Here is a 12,399-nt window from a genome sequence, read left to right on the forward strand (position 1 = left end):
TGCGGGTTAAGAGGCTGTGCCATGTACTGATTAGAAACCCAGACTCTGGGGTCAGCCTGTATGGTTAGGATCCCTTCTCTACTTTGTAGCCATGTGACCTCGGCAAGTTGTTTACCCTCTCTGAGACTCAGTGTCCCCACAGGGTGCCGTAGGATTACATGAGATAATACATGTCAAGAATTTAGCACAGTGACTGGCCCAAAGGCCCAGTAAGTATTAGATATGATTTATATTTGACATCAAACTCCTACGGGAATCTTAGTTTCATTTGTTTCACCAATTTTTCTTTTTATGGTCAATCTAGTTGGGACAGAATATTTGGTTTGGGGGTTTATTTTCCTCCCTCTCCAACTCTTTTCATCACTCTCCTCAACCCAGGAAAAGGTGATCATGAAACAACCATTTGAAATGGAGTCGGCTTTGTGTTAGTCCACTGGGAAAATGCTTTGATCTCCAGCCGTGCTGTGCGTGTTTGGGAGGCTGCTGGCTTCTGCCCACAATAAGAGGCATCTCTGAAGGTTTAGATATTTTAAAAAACAGATGCAAAAGAGCAGCTTGTGGATTCCTCGAGGATGCATACAAATGGCACCTCTGCCTACTGCCATTCCCCAAGGGCCACCCCCCTTTCCAGGGCCTCGGGTTGGCCAGGGTGTCCGGATTTCCAAGCTCCTGGTTTTTCTGGGCTGTGAGCTGGCAGGGAGTGCACAGCACTGTGCCCTTAGCATTCTGGTGGCTCGCAAGCCAGTGCTGCTCTCGAGCCCTCATTCGAGTCGGCTGTCTCCACCGTACGGAGGAGGACCGCAAGGGCCTCTGTAAGCAGGTAGCAGTGCACCTGGAGAGAGGAGAGAGGGCAGGGCCTCCTCCTCCAAGGAGCCTGACCTAGCAGCATTATGTAAATGATTTCTTGGAATTGCCAGCCTGGCTTCTGGTGAGACTGGAAGATCACCTTGCAAATGGCCTGATGCCAGCCTGACAGATGGCCTGGGCTGCTCGCAGCACAGCCCACATTAGGCCTTTCAAGTGTATTCCTGAAGGCAGGCAGCCCAGCCAGGAGAGTCAAGGGGGCAGTCCAGGGGGCCGGCTCGGGCTGCAACATGGGTTCCCCCGCTCTATCTACCCTCTTCTCCCCAACCTGCAGGGGAAAAGACCAGCTCTCTCTTTCCACTTGAAAGCAAATCTCTGGGCCTCATGGTTTGGGGTCGATGTCTGGCCTAGACTCTACATGACAGTCCTCACAGAAGTGACCAAATGTTTCCATCAAATGAACCAGCTACCAGTTAAAAAAGATAATAAAATAGCTGAGCCTTCTTGAGGACTTTGTTCAGAAAGCCTGTGACTTCTACAGAGAATTAAGAAAATACTGCTTACAAATTTTGTGATTTTGTGTCCTCTAAGACCACAGACCTCTTATCATGTTCTTTTTTTTTTAAGCATGAATCCTTCTTATAGTAGTTAGAAAGCAAATGTATAACATTTTTTTTCTCTCTTACACTCAGAATAAAGCCTGGGAAAATTTAATGTTCCTGGATTCAGCCTGTGGATTTGAGATAAGGATTCAAGGAGAGAAGCCTTTTAACTCAGAACAGAATCTGTTTGCAGCTATTGTGCAATTAATGTAAAGTATCTGGTTACTGGGCATGTTGCATTATGCATGACAGTGTAAACCCATCATTTTCAGTGCTGACACTGAACTCCTTGATAACAATGAAGAGCGAGGGGACGTGTTCATTTTTCAGAAGTCCTCTAAAACAATGCTGCTCAAGACTGAATGAATCAACATTTTAGAGCCGGGACTCAGCCGAGGCTTGTCTGTGTGTGCTCACAGTGATAAGAAATCTAGAGGGAAACAGGAAAAACCTCATGTCACGTCCTCTTTAAGAGCTAGAAAAGCTGTCAGAAGAATTAAGATGAAACCTCCTGAGAGTCTGTGGGTGTGGAAAGTCACTAGCTAGCTAATATTAACATAGCTTGCAACAGAACGCTGTTGCTAGAAATAGGACAGTCACATCACTACCACTAAGCAATTTGCATTCTGTGGACCAGCCTCTAAATTCCTCCTGGCTCCTACTGCCCTTTGGGCATTTCTGGACGCTTTTAGACAGTGTTCATACTTGGCTGTCTGGTTTCACCAGGAACCCTCCTCAAAAGAGGAAGCAGCAAGAACCTCTGCTTTGTTTGCAGGAAAGTGCTTGAGCTACAAGCAAATCTTTAGGCATCTGAGGAATCGTGAAGCTTCTAGATTTCATATGGTTGCTGACAGGGAGGGGCAGACAAGGCCCTTCTTGCATTCCTCACCATGGATAATCTGTTGCCTCAGTCTAGATTCTCTTATTTCAAAAACTATCCTCTCCATGTAATTAGGAAATATTTATCGATGCTGAGAAACCAAAGAGCCGAAGAACAGGTATTATTTTGTTTATATTATCTTTAAGGTTAATGGATGTTTGCTTTTGGGTGTTGCTTTTACGTCGCTTGGTGATTTAGTTTTTGCTGGTTTACATGTTTATAGGCCCCTGCTCGTGGCTGTTCAGACTTGACAATCAGAGGAGCAAGCAGGCTGGTGAGGGCTTATTTGAACTTGGAACATTTGGATCCTGAGATTAAGCTCAAGTTCTGTAATAAAACCACATGCTTTTTTTTTTCTTCTGAATAGCTAGACTAAACTACTCTATCAGAGCTAAACTGTGGATTCCTTGATGATTTTCCAGGGCCTCAAATAAAACTATTAATATCTTGACAAAGAAAACTATCAGGCCCTAGAAATACACTTGACTTCTTTGCGTATTTATGGCAATATTAATACCACCGGGACCTGCAAAACAAAATGCATTTTGTAGACTGTAAATAAGATAAACAGATCACTAGGGAACTGTGAAGATCATTCAGAAGTAATTAGTTGTTCTTTTTGGTGGCAAGTAGGGGATAGAGCACTGGAAATTTCAGTCTTTTTAGCCAATTAAAAGTTAGGATTTCTAGTAGTAGACTCTAGCATGTGGGAGTATTAAAAAAAAAACTGTTAAAATGTCTTATCACTTCTTGTTCAAAATCATGCATTCATTTTATTGTTTTGAGATTTGTATCATTCTTACCATTATGAAAAAGGCATTTCTAAAATCCACTTTTGTGAATTGTACCAGGTCGTTGGAAGAAATAGCTATATCTGATCCATTTAAATCTGGTGGTTCATTTAGGAAGACGTGTGGCAGTGGTAAAGGACAAATGTACAGCCACATTGAAGACCCAGAGTCGTAAATTGCTTGGGCATCATGCTTGTCACTAGAACTGCAAAACTGGGTAGGAGATATTAGCAGTGTCCTGTATTTGAATGAGATGACCTACTTAATCAAACACTTCCAGGAAGTGAAAGCAAAGGTCAGCAGACAGAATATCCTTTAATGACAGGTTTCCCCAAAAGTCGATGCATAATTTGGAAAAATGAAAATCATTACTACTGTTCTCGAGGAAACTGCGTTTGTGCTGTGCTTTAATGATTTTACAAGGGCTGGAAATTCAGACTGTGCTCACAAAGGGGGCTAGACTGGCCAGTTTCTCTCTCACTTAGGCAAGGTGTCATGATTACAAGGAAATCTCTTGGTTTCCAAGTCTCAGTATGTGCTTGTTTTTGAAGTGGAAAGCCAGAGGCCCAGGTGGTGGTGCTGTGACTTATTATCTGCCTCACTCACCAAGTCCACATCCAGAGGCTTCTTCAGGCCTCATTGTGGGGGAGGAGGGGTGTGAGGAATGGGGAGGGGGAGGTGGCTGAAAGGAGGAGCTGGAACCTTGGGATGTGGATTAAGTGATTCTTTTTTTCCTTTTCTCAGTATTGTAAGTTTTCAGAGGTGTGGCTGTATTGCTTGTATGGTTATTATTATTTTTTAAAATTTATCTTTAAGATGTTACAAAATGCACTTATGAGAACATTAGAATTTAAAATGGATCCTCTGACTTGGACTGAGTGGATGGTCCTCTCCCAAGTTTACAACCATTTGGGATCACCTGGGAACAACTATGAGTATTGTGCTGATTTCTTAACTTTCTGCATAAATTGATGGAGAAATAAGAAAGCATATTCAATTCCTTTCTGAAACCAATTAACAGCTCTGCAGATGTAATGTCTCACAGAATTAGAGAAATTAGGTCAGAGTCAATCATGGCTAACCTTGGAAAGCTTGTTGGAAAGTTGTAAAGGAGGTTAATAATGTCTATAATTTTAGGACTTGCATATTGGTTGTCTCTAATCCTTACATTCATGTAAGATGGATCTTCATTATAAAGATGAAGGAAGTGAGACAGAGATCTTAAGAGGTCTTATCCAAGGCCACTCAGCTAGAATATACTGAAGGGAGATTTGAACTCCTGTCTGCATGGCTTTAAACTTGATCCATTTTACCATGTCTAGTCTCTGAACAGCCTAGTGATAGCAACACAGCAAATGGCTAATCTTTCTCTTAGAGAGTAATTCCAACACTTCAGATAGTCACATACCACTGTCATAATTCTTGCCATAAGTGTTTACTACCTGTATGACTAACTCCTTAGTATTTTTCTATATTTGCATTTAAATCACTCACTTTTTAAACATAAGTTTGTTTAGCAAGAAATTTTATATTACTGCTCTAAATGGAAAACCACTGTCATTTGCCATAAATAAAAGGGAAGCATAAATGTAATAAAAGCAAAATAATGTCAAATTCTAGCTAGATACTGTTACCTGTGAAACCTCTGAGCCTGAAACTTGCTCTGTTTTGTAAGAAGGAAGATTAGTTTAAGATATTAGCATCCTAGTAGCCAATTGAGAAATTCTCCTGGGCAGGGATAGAAGGAAATTAAACGATAGACAACTTTTGCAATTCCAAGTAATTCATTGTTATTTAATGCAGTGTCTGCATGTCACCTAAAGTCTTCTCCCACTCCATCTAGCATCATTGGGTACTACTAGTGTTGTGTTCACACATTTTCAGAATAGTCCCCCAGACACACCACCTACTTCTCCACCTCTGGGTATTCAAATACACTCCTCCCTCTAGCCTAGAGTTCTGTCCTTTACTTACAACTAGCCCATCTGGAGATTGCCTATACGTCCTTCAAAATTCAGGTTAAATGGGCTCAGTGAAAAAACTTTCACCAGTTCTGCAGGGAAGAGTGAAGTACAGTCCCGCCTTTTCCAAGATATTATGTCTGCTTCTAGTAGGGGCCCTTACTATATCATGTGTAGTAAACCATTTGCTTACATGTCTACATATGTGCACCTATACACACATGATGCTGGGTGGTCCTTGTTCTTTGTTCCCTCACGCCCACCTTTGAGCCTGGCACAGGCTGGTGTAGGAGTGACCCATACCACAGGCAGATTGCCTGTGGAGCACACTTCCTTTCTTACTTCCACCCATCTCTTGACTGAGCCTGGAGGGTCCCCGTATGTCCCAGTCATGGTCATTGTTACACTTGCCTTGTCCACAGATGCCTTCTTGTTTAAACCTTCTTAGTGTTCTTCCTCCTTGCTCTTGGTGTCATACAGACACGAAGGTTTGATCTGAGGGTTGGTTGGTTTGGTAGTTTTTGTTGTTGTTCCTGTTGCGATGTGCCAATCAATGGATGGACAGGTTGTTTATCAAACTGAGAACAAATAGCTCATCCTTTGCATTCCTAGACTCTGGTATTGCAGACATTTCACAAAGCCAAGTCCCTAACTTAGAAGATTAAGGTGATTAATTAGATGAAGGTGCAGAAGTTTGGGCAAATTTGATGATGAAATATTTCCAAGCAGTATTATTCAAATGGTGTTGTAGTGGTGGTAGTGGTGCGTAGGAGGAACCTAGCTTGAGCCTAAATGGATTCTCAGATGAGTTTGGGCAAGTGTACTAAACACACACATAAGGATATATAATTGCAGGTATTTCCTTTTGGTTTGGTGGGAACAGCCAGAGTCTAGCTGAGATGTTGTCTGAACTTGTAGGAAATGAACAGGACTTGTAGGCAATATTCTCTTGAGTACTGCAGTCCCAACAGCCTGCTCTGTGGCTTGGGTGACCAAGCGGGACACTGAGTGGGGAAGGGAGAATTTATTCCACTTCTGGGCAGACTATAGCCTGGCTTCAGCTCAATGAGTCTTACAGAGAACTGAGTGCCCTATGAACCTCCAGGGAATGCTGCTCTGAGGGGTCAACACCACCGATGGAGACATTATTCATGGATGCCAGGCCAAATGATAAGAGAAGACAGTTTGTGATTTCATTTGAGACAGTCTACCCTCACTCCCTTGGTGAGCTCCTCCATTCCCATGGCTTCAAACACCACCTAGTTGCCGACAACTCCCAAATATTTAACCCCAGTGCACCTTAGCTTTGTATATCCAACTGCCTATTTGACATCTCCATCTGAATGTCTCGGTGATGTTGCAGACTGAATAGGTCCAAAGAGAACTCACAAGCTCTATCCCCAAATCTGCTCCTCCGCAGGTCCATCAATCAACACAAAAGCTCAAACCACAGACTTGGGAGTCACTTTGGCACCTCCCTTTCTCTCCCTCACCTCCCTTTGCAATCTCATAACAAACCTGTTCAATTATACCTCTAAAATAGTTACTGAATCCTCCATCTTTTCCTACACACCCTGCTACATCATCCTCCCTTGCTTGGACCATTGCAATAGCATTTGAATTGTATCCCCATGTTCATTCTTGTTACCCCACAATCCAAGTTCCCCTTAGCCGTCAGTATCTTCCTTTTAAGTGTAAATCTTATTTCACCCCAATTCAGAGAAGATGATTGCTTTCATTTGCTAGTTTAGCCCAAGTGCCAAACATAAATAAAGCATATAGTAGGTGATAAATTTATATAACTGAATGAGTCAATGCAGAGGTTGGGGTGTTCAGGGGCTGAGATGCTATTGTGCAGATGAGGGCAAGAGATGGTGAAAATAGAGTTATTACCTTTAGTAAGCGAGGCTGTTGAGATCTAGGAGAAACTGTGTAATTTATTTTACAGATGTTACTAGTGCCAGATGTTAAGAGATTTGCCCGAGGTCACACAGCTCATTTGTATCAGTGCTGGGATTAGAATGTGGCCTGCTTGACTCCCACTTCAGTGCTTTTTCCAGTGTGTATTGGGAGTCTTAGCAGAGATGTAGAAAAGGGCAATATGACTACCAAGCAAAGAGAAAAGGACTCTACAGGCTGAGTCCACGGGGTAGGTGATGCCTGAAGGTCAACTTATCAATAATAAATAAATCCCCCTGATGAAAGACTGAGACAGAGGAGCCTGGTATTTTGAGCTCTTGTCCTTCAACTTATACTGCCCTGCAGTAGCCTCATCCACTTGAATCTCTTCTTCTGTGTGTCCCACAGACCAGGGATCAGAAAATACAGGATGGCTCACTTAGTAGACAAGAATTTGGGATGATCTATGCCAATGCTGCCTTTGTCTCTTGAATAGAAAGACTTCTTTCTAAACAAGAAATACCACCTAAGTGCTGACTTGACGTGTCTTGCCTATTTAATAGTGAATCTGCTTAAAATGAGGAGAGTGGGCTTTGGGGCATGTACAATAGGTGTATATATTTTTGGAATTAGACCCTTGAATTGGTATAATGTCGTCTTCCAACGAAATTAATCCACATGAATTTTTTACTATTTTTCTATATTCTTGTTACCTGAAAATGCAATCATGTTGCCATTGTTGTCCTTGTATAAATATGGGCACAAATGTTGATCTGGACAGGACTGAATGTAGAGCTGATAGAACTCTGCTTTGTCATCTTCTTTTGTGGAATTCCGTAATACCTTTGATTATTAAGCAGGTTTTTTATATGTATTGTGTGTAGAGCATTTTTATAGGTGATGAGGACGTGAAAATGAATTAGGTAGAGTATAGCCCTTCTGTGATGCTTATAGTCTCAATGAGTAGAAAGAGCTGTACTCAAGTACTTATAGCATGAGGCAAAAACCACACACTGCAGGCATTGAGGGTCTATCTAGCTCCAGACCTGCTTGGATTAATTTGTTAAAATGAGGAGAATGGTCTTTGGGGATCGGGGGGCACGTACAGTAGCTATATTTTAATTAAGGATTAGAAGCAAATTTTGTTTTGGAGGCTATTCTTAAGTTTCTCTTCAGAGCTGCCCCTGTGGCCAAGGGGTTGAGTTTGTGCACTCCAGTTTGGTGGCCCAGGGTTTCGCTGGTTCAGATCCTGGGCATGGTGGACATGGCATGACTCGTCAGGCCACACTGAGGTGGTGTCCCACATGCCACAACTAGAAGGACCCACAACTAAAAAAAATACACAACTATGTACCGGGGGCCTTTGGGGAGAAAAAAAGGAAAAATGAAATCTTAAAAAAATAAAATAAAATAAAGTTTCTCTTCAATGGCTTAAGAAAAGCTTTCTAGTCCAAACAGTGTCACTGGATTTTTATTTCTTGCTTTGTTTCTTAATGAATGCTAACATCAAAGTTGGGTTGTTAAATAAATATTTGAATTTAATTTGAACCTTAGAAACTCAGTTCTTCATTTTGGCTCTTATACCTGCTCTGAATAACAATATAAAAATTAAGGACTCTCCCTACATCCCGCCTCCCCCCCACCAAAGCTATATTGAGATTTGGAATGTTACATAAGGGGTTTGCTGGTGTAGGCTCTCCTCTCTAGGTAAAATGATAGAAATTTTGCTATAGCTTGGTTTAAGAAATGTTAAGTAGGTGAGTTGGTTATATCTTGAGAGTATAGCAAAGTTATCTATTTTTAAAAGCCTCTAAAAACAGTCATGAAATGCTGTTGATAATTCAGATGACATCTCAGGGGAAACTAAAGGCGTTTGCCCCATATCCTTGTGCTTGGGTAGAGAAAAAGCTTTAATCTTTCAGAAGCAGGAGGAAAAGACTATCCCTGTGGAATTTAAGATACAGGGCAGAGATTCTTCCCCACTCCTGCGGGGGGATTTGTGTGATTATATATAGGTAACATTGACAGTTAAATTGCTGTCATAATATGAAACTGAACCTTAATATTTCTGACTGTTAAATACGACATTAAAAGTTGAAATATTTTATCATAGTAATTACAACAGTCTCCTCTATCTGAAGGGAGAAATTAAAAAAATTAAAAAGAGCTATTTATTTACCCAAAAGAAGCCTCCAATAGTTTTCTCCATGCCTTAGTTCATTTGGGCTGCTATAACAAAATATCATAGACCGAGTGGCTTATAAACAACAGAAATTTATTTCTCCCAGTTCTAGGGCCTGGAAGTCCAAGATAAAGGTGCTGGCAGATTCAGTGTCTGGTGAGACACTGCTTCCTAGATGGCCATCTTTTTTTTTGGCAGAAGGGGTGAGAGAGCTTTCTTGGGCATCTTTATAAGGGCACTAATCCCATTCATGAGGGCTTTGTCCTCATGACCTAATCACCTCCCAAAGGCCCCTCCTCCTAATACTATCACATTAGGAGTTAGGATTTCAACATATGAATTTTGGGGGGGACACAAACAATCAGTCTGTGGCACTACATAATCTGTAAGATGCCTGAGAATTGTAATTGAGAGTGATAAAAAAACCTCTTAATCTCATATTCATTCATGTGCCCAATATGCAGTAAGCCAATCATGGAGACATCACTGCTTGAAGAGGAAGAAACGTTTATTTGAATTGGCCAAAACAAGAAGGTGGGAGAAGAGGTTCACTCGAATCCACTTTCCCAAGAGAAGAAAGCAGGGGGTTTTATAGAGCTAAGGGGCTTGGCAGGAGGAGTTTTGGAGAAACAAGGGGTAATCTGTGTTTCTTTCTCTCCAGATAAGCCTGGGGGCATTCTGACTTCTGGGTGGCAAGGCAGCTGGGGGCTGGTTATCTGGTGATGGTAACTTCCTTGAAGGCATTCTTTTCCTTCTACAAAACAAGCTCATAAATCCTTGTGACCCTTGAGTCAGTCATCAGGTTAAACAAGAAGACAGCAAATTGACAAGATTAACTTCTTTTCATCTATGTCTGTGCTAGGAACAGGCTGAAAGGTAACCATGTTCTTACTGAATATTTACAGTAACCCTCAGGTACCCAGCTTCAATAGCTTGCATGAAGATTAACGGCTTTCTAGTCATCGGCACCCACTCTCATGTTCTTCCCCTCCCCCAAACCTGTCTTCTCTATCTAAGAAAACAGTACCACCAGCAACCAGCCTGTCATTCAGGCAGAGACCTAGGAGTCATCTTTGGTACTTTCTGTTCCCTCAGTCAATATCTAATCTATCATTAATCCTTTCAGTTCTATCACTAAATATCCCCTCAATCAATCGGTCTACTTCTCTCTCTCACTAGCCTAGCCCAAGAGGCCATCATTACTTCTTGCCTGAGGTACCATAATAGTCTTTTTATTGGTCTCCCTCTATCTGCTGCTGTCCTGTCTAATCAAATCTTCACACAGCCAGAGAGGTCTTCTAGAGACACAAACCTGACCATGAAATCCCCTGGCCCCATGCTTACGATCTTTCTTGCCTTCCACTTGCTTTTAGGATAAAGACAAAGTTCCCCAACACGAAGGGCCTTCTGTGGTCTGATTCTGATTCTCTCCCCTGCGGCTTGCTTACCTTGCCTCCCTTTGCTCTCTGCACCCAGCTAAAGGACCCTTCTTCCACTTCTCCCTGTTTCCCTGCCACTTCTTGTCCAGGGCCTTCATTCCAATTGTTCCTTCACTATACTCCCTTAGTTAATATCTACTCTTCCTTCAAATCTTAATTCAATATTAGTTCCTTAGGGCAGGCTTTTCTGACTTTCCCACCTTGGTCCTATCTCCCATTATATACTTTGAAGGCACCTTGTAACTCTCCTTTGCTGTACTTATCCCAGTAGCACTTTTGCATCTATTTGTGGGGCTATTTGATTCCCAGTACGTCTTGGATGACTAGCAACATGCCTATTGGATGGAAGAAACTGAATACAAGTTTGTGGAATTGGTTCGTGAGGGGCGGGAGGTGGTATGAGGCAGGTAATGAATGCTATCCTGAGACAGAAGTGCTTGGAAGAATCCTGGATGTTAGGCTCTGTGAGGATGAATCTTAAGATATGATTGTTTCTGCGAGTGTATTTGTTTGTGTGTTTTACAAGACCCATAGGGCTAATTCGTAGAAGAAAAATGGATGTGCATTTGGGAGGTTCCAGAGGAAACAACCATAACTAATGGGCAAAATTATAGGGAGAGGTTGTGATACAATAATAAGGATGGACTTTCTAAAAGTGAGAGGTAGAGGAATGGACCACCTTTTGCAGAGGGCAGGGTATGTGACCCCTGCTCAGAGGATTTGTAGTGATGGTTTCTACATCATGAAAGAAGATGGAATGACTTACCAGGCCCCTGCCAGCCCCAAGATTCTAGCCAGTAAGCAGTAGAAAGATGGACAATTCAGATACCTTAGGAACTGAGAGAGGGCACAGGTGCATCATTAGAATTCATTTTTCAGGTTATCTTGTGGCATTTTAACCACTGGTTTTTTTTTTTCTTAATATCAACTGTCTTTTACCTTCAATTCTTCTTTTCCTGCATTTGATGCTGATAACTTGCTGCTTATTGTGGTCCCTTCTGAAGGTGTTCCATCCTTCTTGTCCATGTTATCACAGCTGTGAAGTGTTAGACGTGCCTGGGAGACACCTGGACCAAGTTGACTTTTGAGCTATTTCTAATCCTGTTGGCTGCTTCTAAACTTTCCTAATCTACTGTGCTCAGAAATCTTTGAAGCACAGAAGTCAGTAAATGGATGAACACCCAAATCTTTGTCTTTGAAATAAGCACGTTAACCAAAATGTAAACCTTTTTTTGTGAACTACAGTGTAGCTTTTTGTGCAGATTCCTAAATTTGCTATCCTATTTTGCTTCTTAGACAGTTTGTCTGCAACATTTTATTTGCTAACTTTTGCTCAGAATGGAAGATGACATATTTTCTCAACTTGTACAGACAGTTCTATGTCTTAGAAAAAGAAATGAACTTTCCACATATGTTGTACTGCTCATAATTTGCTGTGAAGAGAGCAGGAAAAATGCTGGAATTATTTCTTTCCTGCTCATCCTAAAGGCAGCATATTAATAAAGCTATCTCAAGAAATACAACTTGATTATGTACTTAAGAATAAAGAATTTTAGGGGCTGGCCTGGTGGTGTAGTGGTTAAGTTCATGCGCTCCACTTCAGTGGCCCAGGGTTCACAGTTTCAGATCCTGGGCACTGACCTAGCACTGCTCATCAAGCCATGCTGTGGTGGCATCCCACATAAAATAGAGGAAGACTGGCACAGATGTTAGCTCAGCGACAATCTTCCTCAAGCAAGAAGAGGAAGATTGGCAACAGATGTTAGCTCAGGGCCAATCTCTCTCACAAAAAAAGAAGGAATTTAAAATTTTTATTAAATGTCATATATGTGCCAGGTTCT

At 41.7% G+C, this 12,399-nt stretch overlaps 1 protein-coding gene across 3 annotated transcripts in view; it reads left to right on the plus strand.

Moving 5' to 3' along the window:
- Nucleotides 1-1,954: 1,954 nt before the first annotated feature.
- The window catches only part of ATP2C1 (ATPase secretory pathway Ca2+ transporting 1), a 146,900-nt gene continuing 136,455 nt past the window's right edge, over nt 1,955-12,399 (plus strand). For 2 of the 3 annotated variants that reach the window (XM_070493151.1, XM_044754759.2), the window contains exon 1: nt 1,955-2,404. In XM_070493151.1, coding sequence (XP_070349252.1) covers nt 2,297-2,404 — 108 coding nt within the window. In that variant the 5' untranslated portion in view covers nt 1,955-2,296. The remainder of the gene's footprint in view (nt 2,405-12,399) is intronic. The other variant, XM_070493154.1, reaches the window with a different exon arrangement.

Source organism: Equus asinus, chromosome 21, assembly GCF_041296235.1.
Source record: "Equus asinus isolate D_3611 breed Donkey chromosome 21, EquAss-T2T_v2, whole genome shotgun sequence".
NCBI lineage: Eukaryota > Metazoa > Chordata > Mammalia > Perissodactyla > Equidae > Equus > Equus asinus.